The sequence below is a fragment of the Marmota marmota genome, unplaced genomic scaffold (genome assembly GCF_001458135.2).
Source record: "Marmota marmota marmota unplaced genomic scaffold, marMar, whole genome shotgun sequence".
NCBI lineage: Eukaryota > Metazoa > Chordata > Mammalia > Rodentia > Sciuridae > Marmota > Marmota marmota.
The window spans coordinates 34,979,231-35,003,006 of NW_026000229.1; the positions used below are offsets into that span (position 1 = coordinate 34,979,231).

General features: G+C 38.6%; 1 protein-coding gene and 1 pseudogene across 1 annotated transcript; one reads left to right on the forward strand and one right to left on the reverse strand.

Moving 5' to 3' along the window:
- Positions 1–836: 836 nt before the first annotated feature.
- On the reverse strand, positions 837–23,721 carry Pdia3 (protein disulfide isomerase family A member 3). The gene is made up of 13 exons (XM_015480728.2): positions 23,388–23,721; positions 16,105–16,183; positions 14,931–15,048; positions 10,800–10,907; positions 9,350–9,479; positions 5,873–5,989; positions 5,442–5,567; positions 4,663–4,845; positions 3,507–3,615; positions 2,838–2,966; positions 1,996–2,075; positions 1,536–1,593; positions 837–1,359 (listed from the first exon to the last, which is right to left on the reverse strand). The coding sequence occupies exons 1-13, from the start codon at positions 23,552–23,554 to the stop codon at positions 1,246–1,248; spliced, it is 1,518 nt and encodes a 505-aa protein (XP_015336214.1). The 5' UTR covers positions 23,555–23,721; the 3' UTR covers positions 837–1,245.
- Positions 16,620–17,209, forward strand: LOC107138159 (annotated as a pseudogene).
- Positions 23,722–23,776: the final 55 nt, after the last annotated feature.

Sequence of the window (23,776 nt, forward strand, 5' to 3'; positions counted from 1 at the left end):
CCAACCGCAATATCTTTACTATGCATGATCCATGTGTATTTTGCTGTAAGGCTTTACCAAATCCATCTTATAGTTGAACTAGAGATTACAGTAAGAAAGTTCTCCTTTTGTGAACACAGGGGTTTATAGGATCACTTACAGTCACAAGAGTGATATTGCTTTCCCTAGTTCCACTGGAGAATGAAGTTAATGGACCACACCCAATAGTGTCAGCAATTCCTGAAACAACTTGGATGCAACTCCAACCTGGTGCCACACCCATGCAGGGCATTTCTGGGCAAAGAACAGTCTTTGGGAGGTATAAACATGCAGAAAGCTTAGCATTAACGCATCCTTAGGGCACGGACTGGGCCAGAAACAGCCCAACAGGAAAGACCCTTTACCTTTTCTAATCAACTCATTTTCAAATTGAGAAATTACATATAACAACCAGGCAATAAACATGTAGGAATAGAGAAATTCAGAGTGATTCAGAGTTGAGAACTTTGGACCCAATCAATTATTCTATAGCTATAGCAATTAGTGTATAGCCACTGTGATGGCTTTTTTGTTTTGTTTTGTTTAAGGTACTGGGGATTGAACCCAGGGGTCTCTACCACTAAGCTTCATCCTCATCCCTTTTTATTTATTTATCTTAAGAAGACAAGGTCTCATTAGGCTTGCCCAGACTGGAATTGAACTTGCAATCCTCCTGAGTTGCCAGGATTATAGGCATGTGCCACCATGTCTGGCAATGCCACTATGTGGCTAAGTGAATTAAAATTAAAAAGGTAGTTCCTAGCCACATTTCAAATGCTCCATAGCTACATGTATTGGACAATGAAGATTACAAAATGTTACCATCACTGGGGAAAGCTTTACTGGATAGTAACAGTCTAAAGAAACTTGATTCTTCATTCCACGGGAAAAACAACACTTTAAAGGGGGCTCATTTATTGTCACTGTTCCAAATGTACAAAAAAAATTAGAAAATAACCCCCCAACTCAAATCCCCCCACCCCCCATAACATTCTTCCCAACACAAATAATTTTTCCCAAAACCAAACACAAACTGGTCCTGGTATTTCCATAAACAGTGCAGCTAAGAAACAGTTTAGAGAAAATTTAACAGGATTCAGATTATATCCATTCTGTCCTCTCAGCCCCGAGAGGTAATAATCCCATATGGATCCCAGTCCTCCCCAATGGTTTTCCCATCTCTCGGTAGAAGAGTCCTTTTACAAAGTGGTATATTTGGCTGCTGCTTTAGAGATCTTCCTGTGCCTTCTTCTTCTTCTTGGGTTTTTCTTCTTGAATTATAGGGGGATTTGTAGCTTCTCGCTGTAGATAGCTAATAAAATCATTTAATTCACGGCCACCCTAAAAACAGAAAGATTACTCTGAAAATTTAACTTCTTAAAGAATTCTGAATTCTTATATGTATTGTCATGAATGTTGAAAGAATTACCAGTTAAAAATATCCAATTAAAGAACTGGATATGCACGTGTGTGTGTGTGTGTGTGTGTATGAGGGGAGGGTGGGACAATGCACTTACTTCATATTTCTTTGGACTTAGCTTCTTGCTGGCTGGAGAGAAGTAGATAGTAGGAAAACTGGGGAAAGAACACAGAAGAGTTTAGCAATTTCTGGTTCTCAAGTTAATTCTATAATTCCTCAAGTTTCTGGGAATCACTTCTCTTTATGGTTTCAAATATATATATATATATTTTAAAAAATACCTTTATTTATTTTTATGTGGTACTGAGGATTGAACCCAGTGCCTCACACATGCTAGGCTGAACTCAACTCCAGCCCCTAAATTACATCTTGACTAAACCCAGAACTCACAAAATTTCTGACGGTGGGCCCACACTACAGATCACTAAGCTAAGAAGGAACAGGTATCCCAGATGCTTGGGAGGCTGAAGCAGGAGGATCACAAGTTCAGAGCAAGCCCCAGCAACTTAGAAAGACCCTGTCTCTTGTGTTATTTTTAAACTTTTTAGTCTACTTACCCTCTGACTTCATATGGAGAAGGCACATCATTGGCTGTGGCATCCATCTTGGCTATGACAATATTTGGGTCTTTGCTGAGCTGTTAATAAAAAGGTTAAACCTTAATTTTTTTTATTTTTTCAGTGCTGGGGATCAAACCTAAGCCTTCCTACATGCTAGGTAGGAGCTCTACCACTGAGCTACACCCTTAGCCTAGAAAAGGTTGGACCTTTAAGTTTCAAGTTTTCAGTGACTGAGGCACATTTCATCAATTCAGGATTTAAAACAATCTCAGTCTTCAAGCACCTGGACAAATTGCTGCTCAGACGGGAAGAGTGGTGATGCTTACAGATAGTACTCAATCTTCCAGCTTTCCTTTCTTCTTTTGGGTTCTACATATTAAGACCACATAAAGCTGGGCTTAGTGGTACACACCTATAATGCCAGCCTCCTGGGAGGCTGAGTCAGGAAGAGCACAAGTTCAAGGCGAGCCTGGGCAACATAGTGAGGCCCATCTAAAAAAGAAAGCCCCACACATATACAGACACCTTTAAATTTACTTGGCCTGAATAAGTCATAACAAGGGCTGATCCAAGCATTTTAAAATAAAGCAACATATGGGTTCATATAAGCCATTATAAAAATTCAGAAGCACCTACATATTTTTATCTATAATCTAGGTTGAGTCTGAAGAGTGGAAGATTAAAGTAGGTCTCTGAAGCACTACACAGACTATACACACTAGGGGGCAGTCAAGAGAAAGTGAGTTAAAGGGAGTGGGGGCAAACTCTACCAGTACTTAGGAATATTTACATCAATTTTCCACTCTAATTCTAATCTTCAGAATAGGATTCAGACTTACCTTCTCTCCAAGTTCTTTATACTTGGGTTCCAGATTTTTACAGTGACCACACCAAGGGGCATAAAATTCAATCAGCACATCTTTATTTTCATTATTCACTATTTCATCAAAATTCTCTGCTACTACTACCTGGAAAACACACAGAAGATTCTCTAGTTGTATGGTGAAGTGAAGAATAAATACAAAAGGTTTATGTGTTTCTGGACCCAACTCCTCTCGAATATGGATTCAATAGCACTGAAAATCAGTCATGGAAACCAAATCTCATTTACAGGCTATATTGAAGGTTATCTCCATTTCCCATTAACCAACTCATTCTCATGTCTATCACCTGTCCAACTATGTTCAAGAAGCCAAAGGAAATATAATTACTACCTAACCATTCCTTAAAATAATTTCAATGCTACAAAACTATTCCTAAGGATTATCTTGATCTATCTCAAAGAGTAACCAAGCCCAGATACAAATTCCATCAGAAAAATTCTATGGTTTTAAACTTCTGTCCCTAATTAATGTTATGAGCTCTGCCAGTATTTGTTTTTGACTTAGGGAGGTGAGGACAAAAACAAAAATATATCCAGCAAGGTCTCTGTTCAGACTCAGCATTTTTAGAATAAAGAAATGAGGAGGCGACTGCTAATAGGAATGGTGAGGTTGTGAGTAGTGCACCTTTACAGGCCCATCATTGCTCTCTGGGATAGGCTCAGACTTCAGATATCTCTTCAGGTTGCCATCAAAGTAATCTTGAAGAAACCTCTCTAGAGCCTTGCCATCTCGCCTGAAATTAGAAAGACAGGGTCATGTTTGTTAACTCCCATCACAAGATTAAAAGCAATTTCTCTGAATAGTTTTTACATATTTTAGCTTCAGTTTCACAGCTAAAATAAAGGAAAGGACTCTACTTCTCAACATGTGGAATTAGACTGAATAAGAAAGAAATCAACTCATTTTATTTAATTTCCAATGTGTTCTCTGTGGATGAGGAATTTCAAAAGGAAGAAGTACTCTCTTTTTTTTTTTTTTTAAAGAGAGAGTGAGAGGGAGAGAGAGAATTTTAATATTTATTTTTTAGTTTTCGGCGGACATAACATCTTTGTTTGTATGTGGTGCTGAGGATCGAACCCGGGCCGCACGCATGCCAGGCGAGCGCGCTACCGCTTGAGCCACATCCCCAGCCCCGTACTGTCTCTTTTATAAGAGACTGAGATCTGATTTTGTTGCTGTTGAGAACAGTGCCATTACATATCTTGTAATATAAGTTGACTCAAAAGAAAGATTTTTCTCTTCTGTTAATCCTTCAAAGTGTCAAAAGTGAAGGTAAAAACTGGCCAGGCATGGTGGTGCACACCTGTAATCCCAGCATCTGTGGATGCTGAGACAGGAGAACCACAAGTTCAAAGCCAGCCTCACCCTGTCTCTAAAGGTAAAAATTGGTCTGAGGTATTAAGATCTTTTCAATTTCCCTGTTTACTTTAGGCTCATGTTGTATTCCTAGAAGAAAACACATTCTGCTAGAGCTGAAAGGGGGATGACTTGAAGTTATATCAATCTCAAAGAGGTTCTCCAATTTTCTTTATTTACTACTTCTAGAGAAGTACAATCATATATAAATTCCAACCTGTCATCCTTTTGTTAGTTTTCAGAAATCATTTAGAATCATGATCCTTAAAGTAACTATAAATGAAAATTGACAGTCATAGGTCTTCACTAGAAGACCTATCTTTTACATCCCAATGTTGTGCTTTACAAATTCTTGGTAGTATAAAAGGCTGTAACAATTTCCTTACAGAATCAAATCCTGAACCTATGCTGACTAGCAACTCACGAGAATTCCTCCTGCATGACAAACTTCTCCCCTTTCGCAGTTCTGATAGCAACAACAGGAACTTCTCCAGTAGTGCTCTCCAAGCCAAAATCAGACAATTCATGGCTAAAGGTTTTACGGCTAGCTACAGCACAGTTGAGTTTGTGTCCAGCATCCAGGAATTTCTTTGCCACCATCATTACTCTGTGAGAAACAAGAGATATTTTTGCTAAGATTATGCTAGGTAAAGCATTTTTGAGGTTAGAAAGCAAAGACCAGGTTCTATAGTCTAGGCAACCCCCTGAAATTAACCTGAACTTGTGTTCCTATGCAGTAACACAGGATTATGGTATACTTCAATGTCTTAAAACTGAACTTCACTGCCAAATTGGTGGTACCCCACCAACTGGTCCATTCTCACTCAATCTTACTTCATTATATAACTGTAAAATCTATTGCAAGCCTAATGACTGATTTGAAAAGAAAATTTCTAAGGGTAAAATGCACCAAGAATAGTAGTGGTGTTTTAATTAAGTGCATTTTACATCAAATTTACACCTTTTACTTTATAAAGTTTAGAGTCACAGCATCACAAAGTAAAGGAACACCTATGGAAGACATGCTCAACAATTTTGGAAATGGTTTATGTTATCTGTTCTTATGGCTTCACATATAGTTTTTGGACCTAAATGTTCCAATTCTTATCTGCTCTTACATCACATGGTAATAAGACAATTAGAAGGAATTGCTAATACATTGGATAAACTTGTTTACAAAGGGATAAACATGATTCTTATTACCTGTTCCTCCAGTAGTTAGAACCTTTAGCATTCTTTTCATAGTCCACATCATAGTAAGCCATAAGTAAGTCCTTGCCTTGTATCAAATCTTTATTATCTTCTGTCATATGAGGACAGATACCAAAACTGAAATAAAATAATTAAAAACATTGACAATTCATAGCTATATTATAAAATTATCACAAAATAATTACATCATTTATAAAGGAAGGTCATTTTCAACATCAGGACAATACTGAGCAATATACTGTACAGGACCACAATAAAAGTTCTAGGACCTACAGATGATCACATTACTATATACTTGAACTATTATATATTATAGTTCCTTGAGTAGGCTATTTAAGCCAAACAAGGCTCTGCTTAATAACTGGAGTAAACAACTAATGTGAAGCAAAGAAATTTCAGACAAGGTATAAAGAGGTACTCACATATTTTCCTGGATAAACTTCTTAATCTTGCTGCTAGTCAATTTCTGATCTGTATATGCCACACTTTTGTCCTCAAACTTGTTAGTAAGATGTGGAGGACGAAATAAGGTGATGCCCCTTAAAAACAAATAAACACCTTATAAAATAAGCAGCAGTAGACCTGTCTTCTAACTTTCATTTAAAGTTCAGACTATCTACTTTCACTAAAGACAAAATAATTCTTTTCGGAACTGGGCATAGTGGTGCACATCTGTAATCATAGCAACTTGGAGGAGGCTGAGGCAGGACTGCAGATTCAAAGCCAGCTCTAACAACTTAGCGAGGCCCTAAGCAAACTTAGAAAGACCCTGCCTCAAAATAAAAAGGTTTGGAGTTACAGCTCAGTGGTTATTCTGAGATCAATCCCTAGTACCAAGAAAAACAAACAAAACCCCCTCTTTTCTGAGACCACAGACTTGGCAACATGACCTTCTCATCAATATAGAGATGACTAATTTCCTTGATCCTGAGTGTAATAATTGTGTATAAGGGTTAATAAACCTTGGATTGGAAAATTAGAGGACTTTGGTTCTAATATTAGCTCAACCACTAATTTCAATTACCTTGGACCAAAGAGTCAATTTAATCTACTTTTAGTTTTTTTTTTTTTAATCAGCTCAAAAGGGAGTCAGAATGGATAATTGATTTCCAAATGTTGAAAAACAGAAAGAGAACCCAGTTTATCTCAAAGCCCAATATGTACAATAGCATAATGCAGAACTTGCTCCTACTGGAAACTAACCTTTCACCTTGTAAGAAAAGACTTCATTAAATACCTTTAAGAGTCCTTCCAGTTAAATCAGATTTAGAAAATTTTCTTTTTCTTTTCTTTTCTTTGGTACCCAGGATTGAACCCAGGGGCACTTAAACATGAGCTACATCCCTAGCTCTTTTTATTTTGGGACAGGGTGTTGTTAAATTGTTGAGGCTGGCTTTAAACTTGCAATGTTTCTGTCTCAGCCTCCCGAGCAAAAATTTTCTCTCTTGTCGGTATCACATATTCAGCCAAGGTTTCCTGAATCCACTGTGACACCTGAGAAAACATGACTACCTTAATTACTGACATCCGGCCTCTAGTTTCTTGTTTATTCCTCCTCCCCACACCACATACACCCTCATACAATTTCATCACTTGTTTTTGGCTACATCTTGGCATCTGTAAATCCTTATACTCTTTTCTCATTCTTCCAAAATATATATTTTTTTCTTTTTGTGGTGCTCAGAATCAAATCCAGGGTCTCACAGTGTGCTAGGCAAGTGCTCGACCATTGAAATATATCCCAACCCACTTGTTCTTCCAATATTAATCATTACCTAATTTTATGTCAATTAAAACACAGGTATTTTCACAGGACACAGGAAAACTACACGGCAAACAAGAACCTAATACAAACAATGCTGAGCAAAACTGTGAACAGGGATTTTCTTTTTTTTTTAAAGCATGGCTATCATTTTCAGAGTACTTATTCTCAAAAACAAGCAATTCTAAACAAGATGATGTTATAGTCTTGTCACACACATGGGGAACTCAAGACGCTTTTGCTATAAGGTCTTCTTAGTAAAACCTCTGATGTGAGGCTATTAGACAAGTTTAGATGGCAAGTCAGAGAAACAGCCACAATTAGCAAATCAAAAGTTAACAGGCTGACCTGTGTGCGCTAGCTAATAAGCTACAAGTAGCTCCCCAAGCATGTATATACCTGGTGTCTCTTTAGTGAAGAGGTAGTAAAGATTAGTGATCAAACCTACCTATCTGTAACCAGACTTTCTTATTCAAATTTAGTTCTGCCTCTTAGTAACTGTGAGAATCTAGGCAAATTACTTATTTGTGTGCTTTCTATTCTATAAGTTAACATTAGCCCTTGACACACCTTTTACTTTATATGCCCACTGAGTGATCTATCTATTGCCATGGTTATAATCATTTAACATGTGATTGACCAACAGATTTTTATCTCTACTCAAAAACTTTTCTGAAGGAATGGGAATATAGCTCAGTGACAGAGTGCTTGCCTAGCCATTTACAGAGCCCTGGGTTCAATCACCAGCATAGGGGTGAGGGACACTTTTCTTGGATTCTACTCTTATTTATCCAACTATCCACTGGGTTCTCACCATCTGGATAACTTACATGCTTCTCAAACTCACAGTAACCTTAACAGATCTCATTATGGTTCCTTCCAAATTTATTTGTTTCCCAACCTGATGATGACTATTGCATACAATGTGTTAGAAATTTAGACTTTGGATGTTCTCCTTTCACACATGGTTATGATTAAATACTACTGTTTACATCCTCTGCCTTGTTCCCTCTGCCCCCCTTTCCACCAGGGATTGAACCCAGTGAACTTAACCACTGAGCTACATGCCCAGCCCTTTTTATTTTGAGACAAAGCCTAAGTTGCTTAGGGCCTTGCTAAATTGAGGCTGGCTTTGAACCTGTTATTCTCCTGTCTAAGCCTCCAGAGTCTGAGATTATGGGCATGAGCCTCCATGCCCAGCTTGTTTACATTTTTTTATACTATCTCTTTCTTTCCATTGCCACTAATACTGTCTCGGTTTAGATTCTCAGATGTCATTCTCAGTTTAGATTCTCCTTGTTTTGCCCTATTCCTCCCCTTTCAAGCCACTACTATGTGGGTCCCAGTAACTTCTTTACTTAAACAAAAAATTAACCACATTACTTCCCAACTCAAAACCCTTTCAATGGTTCTCAGATATCTAAAAGATAAAAATCTAAACTCTTCTGTATAGCATTTAAGGTCCATAATTTGCTCTCGGTTAACCTCTCCAACTTTATGTTTCACTATGATCTGGTTCACAAACAATACCCTAGTAATCCTGCAGGTTCCAACATGCTGAGGTCATCTCATATCCCTGCTGCTACTAAAAAAAAAAAAAAAGAATAATTTTCATCCCAACCACCATAACCTGCTTTGAAAATCTCATCCTTCAAGAGTCACCTCCTTTGGGCTGGGTTGTGGCTCAATGGCAGAGCACTTGCCTAGCATATGTGAGGCACTGGGTTTGATTCTCAGCACCACATATAAACAAACAAAATAAAGGTCCACCTACAACTAAAAAAAATATATAAAACAGTCACCTCCTCTAAGAAGCTTTTCCTGATACCATTCCCCTCCTCTGTACTCCCAACATACTCTGTAGACATTTTCTATCCTAACACATATAACACTCACACTTTCTTTTTGTGTGTATGGTGCTGAGAACTGAACCTTGCACCCATTAGGCAAGCATTCTACCACTAAGCTACATCCCCATCCATACACTTATATATATATATTTGTTTATAGAGTCTTCAGATGCCTTTTAGGAGCAATAATAAGTTTCTAGCATTTAGCTTAATGCCTAGCAAGTGCTTAACAAAACTTCTGGAAACAGACATCACTAGTTACTAAGGCGTTCAACTCAGTCACTTACTCTCCATTATCATCATACTCCTTCACCAGAGATTCAACATTGGTGTGTGCAAATCGGTAGTTATCCCTCAAGTTGTTGGCTGCTTTTAGGAACTCAGAGTGCGCTTCACTGAATAAATCCTTGAAAAAACCTACATATAAAATGTCAAACAGGAAAAAAAAAAAAAAAGTTAAGTGCTGAGAGATATTCAAGACTTTTATTTATTTGCTTGTTTATTCATTTTTGTGGTGTTGGGGACTGAAGCCAAAGGCCTGGCACACTCTAGGCAAGTGCTCTACCACTGCACATGCCCAGCCCAAGACTGAAATTCCAATTTTCAAAGCATTCATTCTACTACAGATAAGCAAAGTGAAAAGAACCGGGTCTGGGGCTGGAGTTGTGGCTTAATGGTACAGCACCTGCCTAGCATGTGTGAGGCCCTGGGTTTGATTCCTATCACTGCATATAAATAAATGAATAAAATAAAGGTCCACCAACATCTAAAAAAAATATTAAAAAAAAAAAAAAGAACCAGGTCTGCTTTGTGATGGATATATGATACAATATTCAGCATGAGAATTCTTCCCCCACCCTATAAAGAAACATTTTTGAGAGCCCAGGGAAAGGATTTGTCAGGGTCCAAGTCTTCATTCTACTTTTCCAAATTGAATAAATCTGAGCAAACTGCTTAATTTTTCTGGAACAATATCAGGTATCAGAAGGATTAGATTAGAAAATGATGTCAAAATAAAACACTTATTTTTCCTTTCTATGTCTTGCCTTTAAAACTTAAGTCTAGAAAAGTGATTGAATGTATCATATGTCATATTTAAAAATAAGAGCAAGACCAGTCACTCTTTTCTCTTTGGCTTCCTGTGCACCATGAGATCTCTCTAAAATGGCCATGAACATATATGACAAATCCTAGTAATCTGCATCTTAAAATTTTAACTCCCCTATTATTGTGAAAATAGCATACATGAGTTATTTATTTCCCCTTTCCTTAAAACCTTATTTTCAGTCATACCTACCTACATAAGAGTTAAATCTCAGAGTTTAAAGAAGTGTGATGCTAAGCACCTTGTAATACCAGCTACTCTTGATTGGGGACTGAGACAGTATTGGGGTTTCAGGGCAGAATGGGCAACATAGTAAGAACTGTAATCCCTGCCACCTCTCAAAAAGCCAGTCAAAACAGCTTTTTCTCCCATATTATGGTAATGATACAATTCTATCAGCTATTCATCTTTTCAGCTGCCCCTACATTTCCTCCCCTGTTCTAACCTGTAATGGAGACTGAACCCAGGGGTACTCCATCACTGTCCTACATTCCCAATCCTTTATATCTGGCAACAAGATTTTGCTACATTGCTAAGGCTGGCCTCAAACTTGTGATCCTCCTGCCTCAGTCTCCCAAGTAGCTAGGACCAAGTTGATGATTTTGTGGCATAATTAAATATTTGCTACTTACCCACCACAGAGGCATCTTTATCACTAATGAACTTCTTAAATTCTTCCTCAGTCCTAAGAGGCACTGAAGCGGGTCCTGCCTGCTTCTTCAGGTGGCTGACAATTCCATCTTAGAAGATGAAAGTTATAGAAATACAATTTATTTGTAATTTTTGAGAAGGCAATTATTTATTCATACAATTCAAAATGTATAAAAGGGGGACACAATGGAGTTTTTTTTTCCCCACCCTTGTCCCTAGTCACCCAGTTTCTTCCATAACCTTCTAAATTTTCTTTTTTTTTTTAATGAGAAAACAGAAGCACAGGGAATGTGTTGTATATGGTGGTGATCAGAGCATCACTCACTTGCCAAAACTCAGTGGACGAAGCACTTTTTTATATTTTTTCAGCAGACACAACATCTTTGTTTTGTATGTGGTGCTGAGGATCGAACCCAGGCCGCACGCATGCCAGGCGAGCGCGCTACCGCTTGAGCCACATCCCCAGCCCTGCACTTTATTTTTTAAATCAATCTGTCTATCTATTTTTGTGGTGTTGGGGATCAAATTCAGACATGCTAGGCAAGTGCTGTCCTCTGAGTTATATCCTCAGCCCCTTTCAAGCATCTTATGCATAAATAAGCAATTACACATTTATTCTTTTTTCTCTCAAAATGGCAACATATACATAAGCTATTCTTTATTTTTTTGGTTTGTATGTAACACAGTTTAGACATAATTGACATCAATACATAAAGAGCTACCTCAACCTTTTATTAGTTACATTGTGTTTCACAGAATGGATGTACTATAACTTATTTAACCTGCTACAAATAATGGAAATTTGTTTCCAATCTCATGCTATTACACAGGATTCTGTGATAAACAACCTTGCAGAGGCTGGGCATGGTGGTGCACACCTGTAAATCCAGCAGCTCTGAAGGCTGAGGCACTAAGCAACTCACTGAGACCCTGTCTCTCTAAAGAAAATACAAAATAGGGCTGGAGATATGGTTCGGTGGTTGAGTGCCCCTGAGTTCAATTCCCAGTACCAAAAAAAAAAAAAAAAAAAAAAAAGACTATATTTGCAGGGCAAATTCCTGTAAGTGGATTAACTGGGTCAAAGTGTATAAGTATTTATAGTTGTTAAAATGCCCTCCAAAGAGATTCACGTATTATTTTTAACTTATACTATCAAGTAAATTCCAGTGCCTACCACATAAAACGAACAGACAAATCCATATTATCAAGCAATGCATAGTCACCTGTAACCTTACATTTTCAAAGCAAAAAAATGCAGTGACTTGGCTAGCTATGTTGAAATCTAAATACATACATTAAAACATACACACAGGTTGTGTATATAGCTTAGTGTTAGAGCATCTGCCTTGCATGCCTGAGGCGCTGGGTTTGACCCCGGCACACCCCCACCCCTGCACCCATACACCCCTAGTAGACAGATCCATACACCCACACACACCCTTAGCAGACAGACCAAAAGGTCATTATTCCACTTCCTCCTAAGGTCCACTGAAACCATTTACAAATACAAACATAGGCCAGATGTGCTACTCCTCCATGATATTCTATCTCTTTACCCCTTTCTTTTCTAAGTACTATCATGATTTCCAAACTAAGACAGTACCGTTTAACTCTTTCAACATGACTGAGCCTGTTCTGTACTTCTAAATTACTTTTTCCTTTCATCTTCTTCCATTTATAGATATTTCAAAAAAGTTTCCCTCAGGTTTTATCAATAGATTAGTTGAAATTGGATTGAATTATTTAGTCCTCAAGGTAGTTGCCATCAGTATATCAGAACATAAACTATAATAAACTGAACATCTAAAATTCTCTGGAAGGCAAAATGGGAGTGCTGAGTAATTAGTTTAAGCAGGAAGCAAAGAGCAAGGTTCTTAGAGGTGCACATGAACAAAACAATCCCTCTTGGCTAAAGACTTTATAAATAAGTAGTCAAACATCTGACCTCCTGGTTAGATGTGGAGACATTCTCCAGTTTAAGAACCCTATGTTAAAGCCCAAGTGAGAATATTTACCTAGCAGCATTGTGGCTGGATCCATCTACAGTTAAGACCTGACCAAGTTCTGAAAAAAATATATCAATAACTCTATTAGCCATACCTTTGATTAAACTGGTAAAAGCTGAATGTTAAAAATTTGAGTGTTGGGCTGGGGATATAGCTCAATTGGTAGAGTGCTTTCCTTGCATGCATAAGGCCCTGGGTTCAATCCCCAGCACCATGGAGAGAAAAAAAAAAAAAAAAGTGATTTCAGTTGGGCCAAAATACTTATTCAAGCATTCAGCAAAGAGTGTCTGCTATATGTGAAGAGTCTATGTGCTGGGGACAGAACTGTAAACAAATCAAAGGTTCTGCTTTATTGGACCTGACAATATAGTAAGTTCCAAATAAATATGCAATTAAAAAAAAAAAAAATCAGATAGTAGTCAGGTGTGGTGGTGTAAATCTGTAATCCCAGAGACCTGAGATGACATTCTCAGTAATTTAGCAAGACATTGTCTTAAAAAAAAAAAAAAAAGGAGCGGAGCTGGGGATGTGGGGATGTAGCTCAGTGGTAAAAACACTCTTGGGTTCAATCTCCAGTGCCAAAAATAAATTTAAAAAATCAGACAGTAACCAGTGCTATGCAGAGAATTAAGAGGTTGATGACCCCCCCTCACCTCTACTGAGGACTGAACTCAGGAGGCTCTCCACCACAGAGCCACACTTCCAGCTCTTTTTATTTTGAGACAAGGTCTCAATAATGTAACTGAGGCTGGCCTAGAACTTGTGATCCTTCTGACTCAGCTTTCCAAATTGCTGGGATTATAGACATGTGCTGTAAACATCTGGCCAGGGTCCATGTTTGTATATGAATGAAATTCCCTATCTCCTAAAATCCCCAAACTTCTTTCTTTAGCCTTTCATTATGAAAAAGTAAAATATACATACAATTATGTAATAAACTCAAGCTGAAATTGTATTTGATGATATAAGATTATTTTGTTCTCCTTAATTGTGAACTCTACAGAATTGAGCTCCCACTTAACCTCTCAAACTTCACCTCTCATCCTTGCTAATCACATTCTGACCACATGGTATTTCTAGGTCTTCAACCCAGCAATTTTAGTCATGTATTATATAGCCTCTTTGTACCTGCTTTCCCTGTGCTTAAAAAGCTCTGAGATCTTCTCATGGGTGGCTCCTTCCTATCAGGTTTCAGCTCAAAGGTTTCTTCCCTGACCACCCTATTATGCAGTTCTCCCATCCTCAATCACTATCACATAGTCTGGTTTTATTTTTTCCCTTTAATGCTCTCATCACTAATTCAATTTATTCCATCTACGCATATTCTTGACTTCTTAAACTGTTACATAACATACATAAAATTCACCACCTTAACCATTCTTAAGTATACAGTTTTGTGGTGTTAGGTACATTCACACCGTTGTACAACCAGGTCTCACACATTCTAAGCAAGTATTCTACCAGTTAGCTATACTCCCTCTCTCATGTATATATATAGTTGTAGATGGACACAACATCTTTATTTTCTTTTTTAATTAATTAATTAATCAATCAATTAACGTGGTGCTGAGGATCGAACCCAGTGCCCCACTTGCTAGGCAAGTACTTTACCACCAAACCACAACCCCATCACCCCCAATCTTTTTTTTTTTTTTTTAATAATAATCTTAATGGGGTGTGAGACGAGATGGTCATTCATATACATTTTTAGAACTTGTTTATTGCTTTCTTCCCTTTATCACTCCCAGAATGTAAAGCACCACAAAAGTAGAGCGTTTGTTTGTTTTGTTTACAAATACCAAGTACCTAGTACATACAGAATATCTGACATCAAGTAGGTACCCAATAAATATGTATCAAATGAAAAAAGGCCTAGCTGACCTTATATCTCAAGTTCAAGTATCTTCTACAGTACTTACAGAATCTATTCAATCTATTCAGATAGTTGTTTTTTTTGGGGGGGGGGTTACCTACAGAAGTGCTTTCTTAAATAAGGAATTTTTAAGAGTGAAAGTATGTTATGTAAAAAAACATTCTCATGTTTCTACTATCAAAAACAAGGTATTTAACAAATTCAGTTTCCAGGATATAATCCAGGATCCTTACCAGCAGTCCTAGGCCCATCATAAGCACCTGCTTCTTCACCATCTCTAAATATCTTCAGGGTTGGATAGCCACTGACTCCATACTTATTACAGGTCTCTGTGTTGGCAGTGCAATCAACCTAAAGATTAAAAAACATACTTGTATTCCCAAAATATTAGGACTGTCAAGTCATTAGAATATTAAGCAATTCTTGGCATATATACCACAGAACATTGGATCTTAAAGGCACACTAGTGCTGGTCAAGAAGCAAGTATTGATAAGTATAGTTTAGATTCCTAAGATTCCTACAAAATACTTAAAGTACTATTTAAATTTTGCCCTTGGAGTCTCTGTTGTCTAAAGCAGTGGCCTCTACCTTTTTTTCTGCCTCAAAACAGGTGAGAAACAAAAAAAATCACTTTCATAGTCACACAAAGCAGAAATTAAATTGTGATTAAACTTTCCCCCCCATGGCAAGCTGCTTGGTTTCAGGATTAAAAGCAGTTTTCAGAAACAGCCTTATAGATGAATGTGTATTTGAGACTGGCAGAAATATGAGCTTTTAGAGTAGAACAACTGTGAGTTTACTACAGAAGAATGGCAAGTTCATGAAGCATTACTTTAACTGTAAAAAACAAATACCAAGTTTACAGTTGACTAATTGGTTACATATCATCAATAGCCCCATGCCATTTTCCTACTCACTATGAATACCATATGGCAGTTTAGGGAACTCATTTACTCAATAATTTTCCTTTAACCTTTATAGTTGTACTTATACTGTCCATATTTGCTCCTAATTCCTATTTATCATATAGTTTCTTTCTTTCTTTTCAGTACTAGGGACTGAGTCTGGGGTGGTTCACATTTCTAGCCCTTTTTATTTTGAAATAGGATCTATCTAAGTTGCCCAGGATGGCCTCAAACTTGTGATTCTCTTACCTTAGTCTTCCGAGTAACTGGGATTACAAGTGTGTGCCACTATACCTAGCTGCCCTATAGTTTATTTCTTATGCCAATAATTTCCTTAGTCTCATTTTTATTTTTTTGAAACTATACAATAGTCAGGCATTTGTCCAGAAACTAATATTCACCCTTCTTAGCACCATAAGAGTACAGAAAATGAATGCTAATTGTATACACTATTATTTAAAATACTTTATATCCTTTAAGGAAAAATCCGCCTTTACTCACCTTTGCTAGTGGAACTATTCCTTTTAATCTGGTAGCTGCAGCTTCATACTCAGGAGCAAGCCTTTTGCAATGTCCACACCTACATAAATGTAAAAAAGCCATTTTCAATTTAATGCTACAATTTTTTTTTAATGTCTCTCTAGGAAGAATCTCAAACTATAACACAATTTTTGAACTATCAGATACTTCCAAAAGCAAAAATATCACACCCAAACGTTATCATTATTGCTAAAGTAAACCAGAGCTCTCAGAAGATAAAGGTCTTATGTAAAGCCCAGGTAGACTCTTTAGCACTGGCTCAGTGCAAGGGCAGCATCTATTTTCTGAAGTGAAAGTATATTGAGCCAGGCACCGTGGTACATACCTACAACCCTACCAGGGAAGCAAGAGAATCACAACTTCAAGGGCAGCTTGGGCAACTTAGCAAAACTCTGTTTTAACAGGGCTAGCTAGGGATGTAGCTCAGTGGTAGCGTGTCCCTGGGTTAAATCCCCAAGGTGGTCAAAAAAAGAGTTCTGGAAACTACAGTCAGAAGTGTATCTCACTTTCCTTTATCCCAATAGCTGCTGTCATGAAGGTCGAGCTGCGCAGTTTTAGCGGGTACAAGATATACACTAGACACGGGAGGTGCTACACCAGGACTAATGGAAAGGTTTTCCAATTTCTTAATGCAAAACATTTCCTAACCAAGAGGAATCCTCGGCAGATAAACTAGACTGTCCTCTACAGAAGAAAGCACAAGAAGGGCCAGTTGGAAGAAATCCAAAAGAAGAGAACCAAACGGGCAGTCAAATTTCAGAGGGCCATCACTGGTGCATCCCTTGCAGATATCATGGCCAAGAGGAATCAGAAACCAGAAGTTAGAAAGGCTCAACGAGAGCAAGCTGCCAAGGAAGCAAAAAAGGCTAAGCAGGCATCTAAAAAGATGGCAATGACTGTTGCTAAGGCTCCCACAAAGGCAGCACCTAAGCAAAAGATTGTGAAACCTGTGAAGGTTTTTGCTCCCCGAGTTGGTAGAAAACACTAAATTGGCAGATGAGATTTTAAAATAAAGATGTGTCTAATAACTTATATGGTGTTGAATTTTTGCTCCCAAAAAGGCATGTTGGGTCTACATGGTAATAGGTGTTCGGTAAAGTTGAGAATTTAAGACAATTTCAAATTCATTTCTTGGGGCTGGGGGTATAGATCAAAATTGTAGAGTGTTTGGTTAGCATATACATGCTCTGGGTTTGATTTCCTGCGCCAAAATAAAATGAAAGTTCATTTCAGGAATAATGCCTTCTGATGTAACCCTTTTAATTGGAGAAATGTTAAAATAAGGCAATAAAGATGTGTGGTTGAATGCTTAAAAAAAAAAAAAAAAAAGAAGTATACCTTACACTAAAGACAGAAAGGTTTCAAGCCTATTTGACCAACTAATGAGGTTAAAATGAAACCAATAATTCCATTTTCCCTTAGGAACCAGCATTTTGGTTCTTAATAAAGTGATTGAATCTTTAAGAATTAACATGCCGGGCTGGGGTCGTGGCTCAGTAGCAGAGCGCTTGCCTAGCATGTGTGAGGCACTGAGTTTGATCCTCAGCACCACATAAAAATAAATAAAATAAAGGTCCATTGACAACTTAAAAAAAAAAAAAAAAGAAAAAGAAAAGAAAAAGAAAAAAGAACCAACATGCCCGTAATCCCAGCTACTCAGGAGGCTGAGGCAAGAGGATTACAAGTTAGAGGCCAGCTGGGAAACTTAGGAAGACCCTGTCTCAAAATAAAATAAAAAGGGGTAGAATGCTTTCCTAGCCTGCACAAAGGTCCTTGATTTAAATGGAGTAATAGAGGGGTGAGGATGGGGCATGCAGCAACAAATGATTTTTCTCCATTTTCAATGACTCTTTTTGACCAGAAATATAGTTTGAGGGGTAATGGAAAACAGGGCCCAAAGGGCACTGGTATAATATTAATAGGTACTCTATTGGCTTACCAGAGGCCTACTTCTTGTCAACTGACTTTCAACACAGCATTAGAATGATATATTTAAGATGGCAAGCCTGATTTTTAGTTACACGATTCACCTGTCCATGAGAACCTATAAAAGCATGTAAACCAGACTATTTTTCCAAGAGGGCCACCAGAAGCACCTGGTCCAGAAAGTCCTAACAAGTCCCACAGGTGCACTGTACATGCAATGGTATAACATATTCTTATGAGTGCACAACAAGCACCAGCTGTACATCATCTTTTCAAAAGCCCATGGGTTGCATAGGGATCATTTTGAGAACATTAAGAAGTTCTGTAACCTCCCCAAGACAGCAAAAATAAAAAAAAGAAGGAAAAATTAGGGAAAAGACATGAGCTGATATATTATACTCCTAAAACTGTTTATGACAAAGGACTGTAAGAGCTTATATTCTCTAAGATCTTCAGAAATCCTATTCAAAATCTATTATGGGAGAGTTTAAGCAAAGGAACAGTGATGAAAAGGAAGATTGTTAATACTTCATGCTCTAGGATCACATACATATTTACTAAAAGTATAAAAGGACTAAATGATAAACACCAAATTCAGAATAGGGGAGGCATTAGACGGGGAAAAAGTACACAGGGGGTCTCAACTGTACTGACTTTGTTTTTAGACTGAGTGGTCTTCTCAACTGAGTTTCAGTACAGCATTGTATAAAGAATAGTATATTAAGAAAAAAAATGATATTTATTTCTCTCTCTCTCTTTTTTTGGTAGTGCTGGAGATTGAACCCAGGGCCTTGTGAATAGGTAAGCACTCTATCAACTGAGCTATTTCCCCAGTCCCAAGCTATTTCTTATATAGTATTTTACAGATGCATTTTTTAAAAATTGAGATGTGTCTTACATTCATATAATACTTTCAATGGCAGCATTTCTTTCTCAGTGAGGCATAATGGTTCCTCTCTCAATCAGTCCTGATGTATTTGAAGTATGTCATTTACTATATCCTTTGTATTCCTCTAATCTTCAAATAAACTAAAAATTAGTGTACTTGGGTTATAACCCAAGCACACAAATTCCAATTAATTCAATGTAATAAATAACCAGGTTTGGTGGAACATAATAAGCATTAAAAGGTTTTAGGAATGCATTTCAGTAGCACATGCACTTAAAAAGCAGCATCTTAAAGAGTGTGGGGCCAGACACAGTGGTGCACTCTGATAATCCCAGTGGCTCAGAAGGCTAAGGCAGGACTGTAAAATTGTGGCCAGCCTAGGCAACATCCCTATCTCAAAATTTAAAAATTAAAAGGGCTAGGGATATACCTCAGTGGAAAAGTGCCCCTGGGTTCAATCCCCAGTAATAAGAAAATAGAGGAGGAGATCATGTCTTCAGAGAACTATGAAGACTCTTTTTGAGAGCTAATAAATGTGAACGTATGTACACGTATAATGACTATATAAGCAACATATAGGACTGACAAGAAGGGAAAAATTAGAGGGAAGAATAGAGCCACCTAGCTGGGCGTGGTGGCATAAACATAATCCCAAGGACTTGGGAGGCTGAGGCAGTAGGATCTCATGTTCAAGGCCAGGCTCAGCAACTCAGTGAGACCCTGTCTCAAAATAAAAAAAATAAAAAGGGATTGGGGATGTGGCTTAGTGGTTAAGCACTCGTGGGTTCAATCCCTAGTCCCAAAAATAAAAGAATAGAGCCACCTAGAAGATAATATATTTCACACAGTAAATAATGAAATGAGAATAAAGAGATAGAGGAGAGGTTTCTATTGACTTTCTATTGTAGTAATTGTCAAGGTTAAATCAATAGAGTTAGTAATTTCACCTCAACTTCTTCAAACATATGAAGAGGGAAAAAAAAATCATACAAAATAGCTATTAGGTTAGACCAGTTGGTGTCAACCCTACACGCATATCAAAAAATATTCATGGAACATTAAAATAAAAAATTATGCATGACTGACAATGAGAAATCCCATGGATGTAGGGAAAAAAACCAGGTGTATGTGGGAGTTGCAAGGTCGGGACAAAAAGCCACTGCTCTAAGCATCAGCAATATCCTTAAGTTCAACAAATGCACAAAGGGTGTTCCCATGAGGTTGACCGAGATTGCCTTCTTCAATTTGACAGGAATGTAAATCAGGTAGAATTTATGGAAAATTAGAGTTACACAGACCTGTCAAGATTTACCACTATCTTTTCCATTCATCTCTAGGCAATATTAAAACAAAGAATCCACCTACCCTCAGGGATGGCACCTAGCAATGATAATGAATTCCAACATATATTCATTCACCTGACAATCATTATTTCATGCCTGTCATGTGCCAGATGCTATTATTTTAACATTTGATAGATAAATCCATTTAGTTCTTTCCCTATAGGAACACCAGTCTGGTTGAAGGATCAACTGGTTAGTTGTCCAGGGAAGGAAAGAGTAACTTATAAGCTAAATATCAATTTTGAAAAGTTTAACTGGGGGTTGGATCAAGTAAGAAATAAGCATATATAAAAACAAATATTAAGGTCAGAATGATGGTGCACACCTGTAATCCCAGATACTTGAGAGGCTGAGGCAGGAGGATCACAAGTTCAAGGCCAGGTCAGGCAATTTAGGAGATCTTGCCTAAAATAAAAAAGGGCTGGGGCTATGTAGTTCAGTGGTAGAGCACTTGCTTAGTGTGCATGAGGCCCCAGGTTCAATTCCCAGCCACATGCACAAATGTATTTCACTTTATTTTATCTATATAATTCTATTCCCAGGGCTGGGGATCAAAACTCATGCATGCTAGGCAGGCAAGTGCTTCACCACGGAATTATATCCTCAGCCCCACATATCCTTTTCTGTACTCTAGAAACATTGTATATTAAATATCATTTTTTATTACTAGTGTTAGAAAATAGTAGAGCTAGTTGAAGATGTGGTTTAGTGATAGAGCACTAGTCCAGCACCAGCAAGGCCTTAGGTTCCATCCCTAGCACTGCAGGGAGATTAAAAAGTCTGGAGGAGCTGAGTGGGGTACAGTGGCATCCACCTGTAATCCTAAGGGCTCGGGAGACTGGGAGGCCAAGGCAGGAGAATTAGCAGTTCAAAGCCAGCCTCAGCAAACAGTGAAGTGCTAAGCAACCCAGTGAGACCCTGCCTCTAAATAAAATACAAAATAGAGCTGGGGATGTGGCTCATTAATTGAGTGGTCTGGAGTTCAATCTCCAGTATACCCCCTCCCAAAGTTTAGAGGGTAGCACAAAAATCTACAACATAAGTAGATGTTCAGGATTTAAAATTAATACTGCTCAATATATTTTTAAAAATTATTACATTCAATAAGGCTATTATTTATCCTTCCCCTGGAAAAATTCAGATAATCCTATCCTTATAAATGTATACATGACTAACTTCATAATGGAAACCTTAGTCTACAAAGAAAACTTCAACAAAATCTTTCACTTTCACTTGTAAAATGAAAATGGAAGAAAACCTAAAGATAAAAAGAACTTGCTCACAATAGGCTTATTTTACTTTTTAATTTTTTTAGTTGTTGATAGACCTTTATTTTAATCATTTTCATTTATATGCGATGCTGAGAATCGAACCCAGTGCCTCACACATGAGACACAAGTACTCTACACTGAACCACAACCCCATCCCTTATTTAATCTTAATAAACATTTCCAGCTGATATATTAATAAATAAAATAGGAGGAAATGAAGACATTATCAACAGAAGACTTCCTTGACTCCAAATCACTCATTCAGAAAGCTGATCCTTCTTGCTGATATTGTGGAGGATGATCTTATCTTTTAAACCAATTAAAAGCAGACACCACAGCAGATATCCATTCCAGTTCTTGGGACAGTTTAGTGCATTATGGGATATGTAGTTTTAAGGGAAGCACGTGCAACACTTTAAAATAGAAAAGAATGCCTTTAATTGGAAAATTTTAAAATTTTGCTTTAAACTAATAGCCTGATGGCCCACAATTCTCCAACAATTCCTGAACTGTTATACCACCCCTAGAGTTAAAAAAACTACCCATGACATCCCCTCAAACTTAATAGCATGATTATATAATTAAGAAGAGACATTTTTAAAGGAGAACATGAGTTCTAGAGACAATATCTATAATATGTGATCAGTACTGTCAGCCACAAGAATGCCCTGGACACAAAATTTGTCACAGGCTGAAAATATAATTGGACACCTCTAACACACCCTTCTGAATCAGGTGGTCTTTACTTTTGAGTGTAACCCTGAAAAAAGTCAGCCAAGCTGGAGGAGTGAAGACCCAAATCAGAAGCAAGTAAATGTTACATAGTAACTTTGTATTTCTGATGCTTTTGAATAGTCTTTAACTAAGGGTCATTGTGCCAGGAGGGGAAAAATTAAGTACTGTAATTGGCATGGATCCACTGGGCTTTAAAACAATTCTGGTTTGCTCTGGTAAGGATATGAAAGTTACCACCACCACCACCACTCAGGATGACAGGGCCTGAAATTCTATTTGCTCTCCCTTACCCTCAAGTAAGATTTTTTATTTTAGATCTACTCTAAGGAATCCACACTCTTATTGGGGTTAAGTCACCCTGAAACCGGAGTATTTCTCTAACACTGGCTACTATTTCAGAAATCCTAATTAAAACCGATAATTTGGTCAGATTCTGATGGAAATTATTCTTGTTCATCCAGCCTTTCTTTTTGACAGAGACCTCTGCCAGTGCTGAAAAATAAATGATGAGTTTAATGTAAAAACTGTATGAAATGGATAAAATAATTGCCTGCTTCAAGAAAGCACTTCTGACCATTCTGCAACCCCACTGACTGATTGACCTTGGCTAGAAACCAACAGTCGTGGGGCGGGGGGCTAGAAGAAAGGAAATAGCCTGGGGCCCAGGACCTCTGCACTTACTGAACCCGTCCTTTCTCTACCAGGCTTTGGGATGCCTCGTCTGCAGAGTGGAGAGCTTTTACACTGACTCACCTAAAGACTGAAGATACGAGTGGAGGGGGAGGGGATGGTTAAACCCTCTGCAAATAGGAAGTACCGCAAGAGCGCGGAGGTATGGATGTGGCCCTGCGCGAGAGGCACCTCCGGATTTTCCTTCCGGGGTCCCGTTCCCAGGCGATCCACGGCCACTTCTCCGCTTTCGACAAAGCACCTTCCAGCTTCCCGGGGATAGGAAACTGGCCGGTTGCAAACTGGCCCGCTGGAATCATGGAGGACGCCGACGCTGCGTAGGCCCTACCATTCCGCGCCCTGCCCCCGGCCCAGCCGGCCATCCCTCCCACCCCAGCAAAGTGGCCTCACCAGGGCGCGAAGAACTCGACGAGCATGAGGCCCGCAGAGCCCGTGTCGGAGATGCGACTCTCGAAGTTGGCGTCCGTGAGTTCCAGCACGTCGGAGGCAGCAGCAAGGCGGGCCGCGGCTAGGAGAAGCGCCACACCCGGGAACGGCGCTAGGCGGCGGAGGCGCATGGCGGCGAAGTGAGGCGAGGGCGGCCGGGAGGGTCGGGGCTCGGCGGGGACTGCGGAGATCGAGCCGACTACCACGCACCGGCTGCCTGTGCTCGCGCGTCTAGCCCAAGCGGACCTGCAGCCGGAGGTCCCAACCCCCTAGCCCGGCTCGGGCCGCAGTGTGGCAGTCGCTGATTGGCTTCCTGGTGTCTGCGTCGGGCGGGCGGGACCAGCTGGTAACTG

What these genes read in the sequence shown, in the direction of transcription:
- Pdia3 (XM_015480728.2), bottom strand. Translation starts at nt 23,554, where the DNA reads ATGCGCCTCCGCCGCCTAGCGCCGTTCCCGGGTGTGGCGCTTCTCCTA. An exon ending in GAATAGTTCCACTAGCAAAG is followed by an intron (nt 15,049 to 16,104) that starts GTGAGTAAAGGC and finishes TTTAATCTTTAG; the next exon opens with GTTGATTGCACTGCCAACAC. An exon ending in TGATGGGCCTAGGACTGCTG is followed by an intron (nt 10,908 to 14,930) that starts GTAAGGATCCTG and finishes TCATCTTCTAAG; the next exon opens with ATGGAATTGTCAGCCACCTG.